The sequence below is a fragment of the Cryptomeria japonica genome, chromosome 4, assembly GCF_030272615.1.
Source record: "Cryptomeria japonica chromosome 4, Sugi_1.0, whole genome shotgun sequence".
Lineage (NCBI taxonomy): Eukaryota > Viridiplantae > Streptophyta > Pinopsida > Cupressales > Cupressaceae > Cryptomeria > Cryptomeria japonica.
Genome location: NC_081408.1, coordinates 52,425,762 through 52,429,985, shown reverse-complemented (window position 1 = coordinate 52,429,985; position 4,224 = coordinate 52,425,762). Strand labels below are relative to the sequence as shown.

The 4,224-nt window shown below is 39.9% G+C and overlaps 1 protein-coding gene across 1 annotated transcript; it reads left to right on the top strand.

Moving 5' to 3' along the window:
• The first annotated feature begins 307 nt into the window (after positions 1 to 307).
• Positions 308 to 3,958, top strand: LOC131874884 (uncharacterized). Its single transcript, XM_059218822.1, has 4 exons — positions 308 to 1,225; positions 1,331 to 1,896; positions 3,442 to 3,523; positions 3,809 to 3,958. Exons 1-4 carry the CDS (start codon positions 308 to 310, stop codon positions 3,956 to 3,958), a joined length of 1,716 nt encoding a protein of 571 aa, XP_059074805.1.
• Positions 3,959 to 4,224: the final 266 nt, after the last annotated feature.

Here is a 4,224-nt window from a genome sequence, read left to right as displayed (position 1 = left end):
CCCAAGGCAGGAAGAAGAAGTAGTTCCTGCAGACCAAAGACCCCTCTTGAATGCTCTCAAATCCATGGAGAGGAGAACCATGGATGGGAAACTAGAACTACCTATTTTCAGTGGCAAGATGGATCTAGACTTGGTCATGGACTAGATAGAGGCTTTAACTAGCTTCTTTGAATGTGAAGAGATTCCTGAGCACCAAAGGGTAAAGATGGCAAAGTCCAAGTTGAAGGGAGCAACCTTGACTTGGTAGAACTTCATCCAGATAGAGAGGGTGAAGAATGGAAGGAGTATGATTAGTTCATGGAATAGAATGATTGCTTTGATCAAAGAGACCTATGTACCAGAGGACTATGGAGTGCAACTTCATAGAAGAAAACAAAATCTCAAACAAAAGGACATGGATGTAAGCACCTACACTGAAGAATTCTTGAAGTTGTGCATAAAGGCCAAGACCATAGAGACAGAGGAAGAAAAGTTGGTGAGATACATCAATGGTCTGAAATTTTCTATACAAGATGAGTTAAATCTACACACCCCAGGTAATGTACACAAATGCTACCAATTGGCATTAAAGGTAGAAGAGAATTTCAAGAAGAAACAAGATCAGAACAATAGGGGCAAAGGCAGATTCCAAAAAGGAAGAGGTCCCTTTAGAGGGAGAGGAAACAATGGTGGTTCCCAAGGAGACACCAACCAAGAAGATAGCAAGGGTGAAGGCAGCAGCAGAGGAAGTTTCAGAGGTAGAAGACCAAACTACAGAGGTAGATCACAAGGGAGAGGCCCCATAAGGTGTTATAATTGCAACCAAGAAGGTCACATTGCCACTAGGTGTCCAGAGAAGGCAAACAACAACACTATGGGAGAAAGAAGGAGCAATCTGATCCAAGAATCTGATTGTCAAAGTGTGAACAGTAGCAACACTTTTCAAAGTTTAAATGCACCTGATTCTTATGGGTATCTGGAAAGAGGTGAAGCTTTGATGATGAGGAGAGCACTCCTAAAGGTTCCTATCACAAAAGAACCCCCACAAAGGAAGGCAATCTTCAAGACAACTTGCAAAACAGGAGGTAAAGTCTACAAAGTTCTGATAGATTCTGGTTCAACTGAAAATTTTGTGTCCATGGAGATGGTGGAGAAGCTTAAGCTTAAGAGGATACCACATCATTATCCATATAAGGTGGCATGGCTCACCCAAGGGCAGCAAGCTCTTGTGGAAGAACAAGCTTGGGTTGAATTTCAGATTGGAACCTACAAGGACAAACTCCTATTTGACATAGCTGAGATGGATGCTTGTCATCTATTGTTTGGTAGGCCTTGGCAATATGACTTGAAGGCACAACATGATGGCTTTAGAAAAACCTATTCTATCACCAAGGATGGGAAGATCATAGAGTTGCTACCGTTGATGGAGGATGAAGAAGAGCCTAAGGCGAAAGAGGCTAAGGTGAGGCTGATGGAGAGAAAGGAGTTCATGAAGGAGGTGAAAGAGGAAGGAGGATTATGTTTTGCATTGATACCTATTTCTAAGAAGGAGGTTGCAGATGTAGGAGTAGTAGATCAACAAGGGAGACCTAGGATGGTTCCTTATGAAGTGCAAGAGCTTCTTGACAAGTATAAGGGTGTGATTTCAGAGGGTATGCCTAAGAACCTCCCTCCTATTAGAGAAATTAGTCATTGTATTGACTTTATACCAGGAGCAACATTGCCCAACAAGGCTACATACAAACTGACCCCACAACAAAATGAAGAGGTGGCCAGGCAGATTGCTGATCTACTTGATGCAAGTGTGATTGGAAAAAGTCTCAATCCTTATGCAGTACCAGTAGTACTTGCACCTAAGAAGGAAGACACTTGGAGGCTTTGTATGGATTCAAGGGCAATCAACAAAATAACTATAAGGTATAGATTTCCCATTCCTAGAATTGAGGATCTTCTTGATTGTTTAGGAGGTGCAAAGTATTTTTCAAAGATAGCCCTTAAAAGTGGATATCATCAAATTAGAATAAGTCTAGGGGATGAATGGAAAATGGCCTTCAAAACTAATGAGGGGTTGTATGAATGGAAAGTCATGCCTTTTAGCTTGTCCAATGCCCCTAGCACTTTTATGAGACTAATGAATGAGGTGTTGAGTGACTTTATCAGCAAATTTGTGATTGTCTACCTAGATGATATTCTAATTTTTAGCAACACAAAGGAGGAGCACATGCATCACCTAGAGTTGGTCTTGAGAATATTACACAAGGAGGAACTAATGATCAATTTGAATAAGTGTTTGTTCATGCAAGAGGAGATCATCTACCTTGGTTTTGTCATATCTCAAGGTGAACAAAAAATGGATCAAGACAAGGTAAATGCCATTCTAACTTGGCCCACTCCTAGAAGTTTGAAGGATGTTAGGAGTTTTCATGGTCTTGCAACATTTTATAGGAAGTTTATCAAAGGATTCAGTTTGATTTGTGCACCCATGCTTGACACCATAAACGGGGGTTAGAAAAGTAAGTTTTTGTGGACCCAAGTAGCAAATGAGTCTTTTGAGTTTCTTAAGAGAAAATTTGCAGAGCAACTAGTCCTAGCCCTCCCTGATTTTCATAAGGTCTTTTAGATTGAGTGTGATGTCAGTCATGTGGCCATAGGGGTTTTTTTGAGCCAAGAAGGAAGACCTATTGATTTCTATAGTGAGAAACTAAATAATGCCAAGAAGAGATATTCCTCCTATGACCTTGAAATGTATGCATTGGTCCAGTCCATAAAGAAATCGAGGCACTACCTTTTGCCCAAGGAGTTTATGGTTTTAACTGATAACAAGGCCCTAAGTTTCATTAATAGCCAAGAAAAATTGAATCACCAGCATATGAAGTGGGTAGAGACTCTACAAGCCTTCACATTTTCTTTGAAGCATAAGAAAGGAGTCACAAATAAAGTGGTAGATGCATTAAGCCGTAGGGTGCTCACATTGTCCCATATCCAATTAGAAAGTTTAGGAATTGATGCTTTGAAGACTGTGTATGAACATGATGAATATTTTGGTGAGGTATATGCCTCTTGTACTAATTTGGATGATAGGTACAATATAGAGTTTTCTGATTTTTTGTTGCAAGAAGGATTGTTGTTCAAGGGAGGTCAACTATGCATTCCTAGATGCTCCATGAGGATGAATATTATCAAGGAGAAACACAATGGGGAAATGGCAGGTCATTCAGGGTTAGATAAGACCCTAGAACTTGTGAGGAGACACTATTTTTGGCCAAAGATGCAGATTGAAATCAAAAAGTATGTGGAGTCTTGTGTGGTATGTCAAAAGGCTGAAGGAAGGTCTACTAATGGCAGCTTGTATCAACCACTCCCCATTCCATCTAGAACATGGGAGAGTGTAAGTATGGAATTTGTAATCGGGCTACCTAGGACTCAAAAAGGTTTTGACAATGTTTTTGTTGTTGTGGACAGATTTAGCAAAATGGCACACTTTCTCCCCTGCAAATCAACAAATGATGCTTCTTACATTGCAGCACTCTTCTTCAAAGAGGTGGTAAGGATCCATGGGTTACCTCTTAATATTGTTTTAGATAGAGATGTTAAACTCATGGGTCATTTTTGGCGAACTTTATGGAGAAAACTAGGAACAAATTTGTCATTTCCATCTGCCTATCATCCCCAAACAGATGGGCAAACTGAAGTTGTCAATAGAACCCTTGGAAACCTTTTGAGATGCTTAATAAGAGAGCATAGAGAGAAATGGGATACTATCTTACCCTAGGCAGAATTTTCTTATAATGATACTATTAATAGGAGTACTGGTAAGTCTCCTTTTCAGATTGTCTATGGTCTGAACCCAAGAGGTGTTTTAGAACTCAGAAATCTGCCTTCTACTAGTCCAATCAGTGCTGAGGGTGAAGCCTTTGCTGAGGCAATCAAGGAAGTTCATGAACAAGTTAGATTAAACCATCAAAGGTCTAGTGAATAGTATAAGAAGCATGCATATCAGAAAATAAGAGATCTAAGTTTTGATGTTGGAGACCTTGTATGGGTCTATCTCAGGAAGGAGAGGTTACCCAAAGGCAAACACACTAAGTTGATGAAAAAGAAGATAGGTCCTTGTTCTATTTTGAAGAAATGTGGACCTAATGCTTATGAAATTCAATTACCCAATGGGTTGGGGTTGTCACCCATCTTTAATATTTGTGATCTAACACCATATAAAGGTTATGATGTTGTAGCTATAGGTAATGA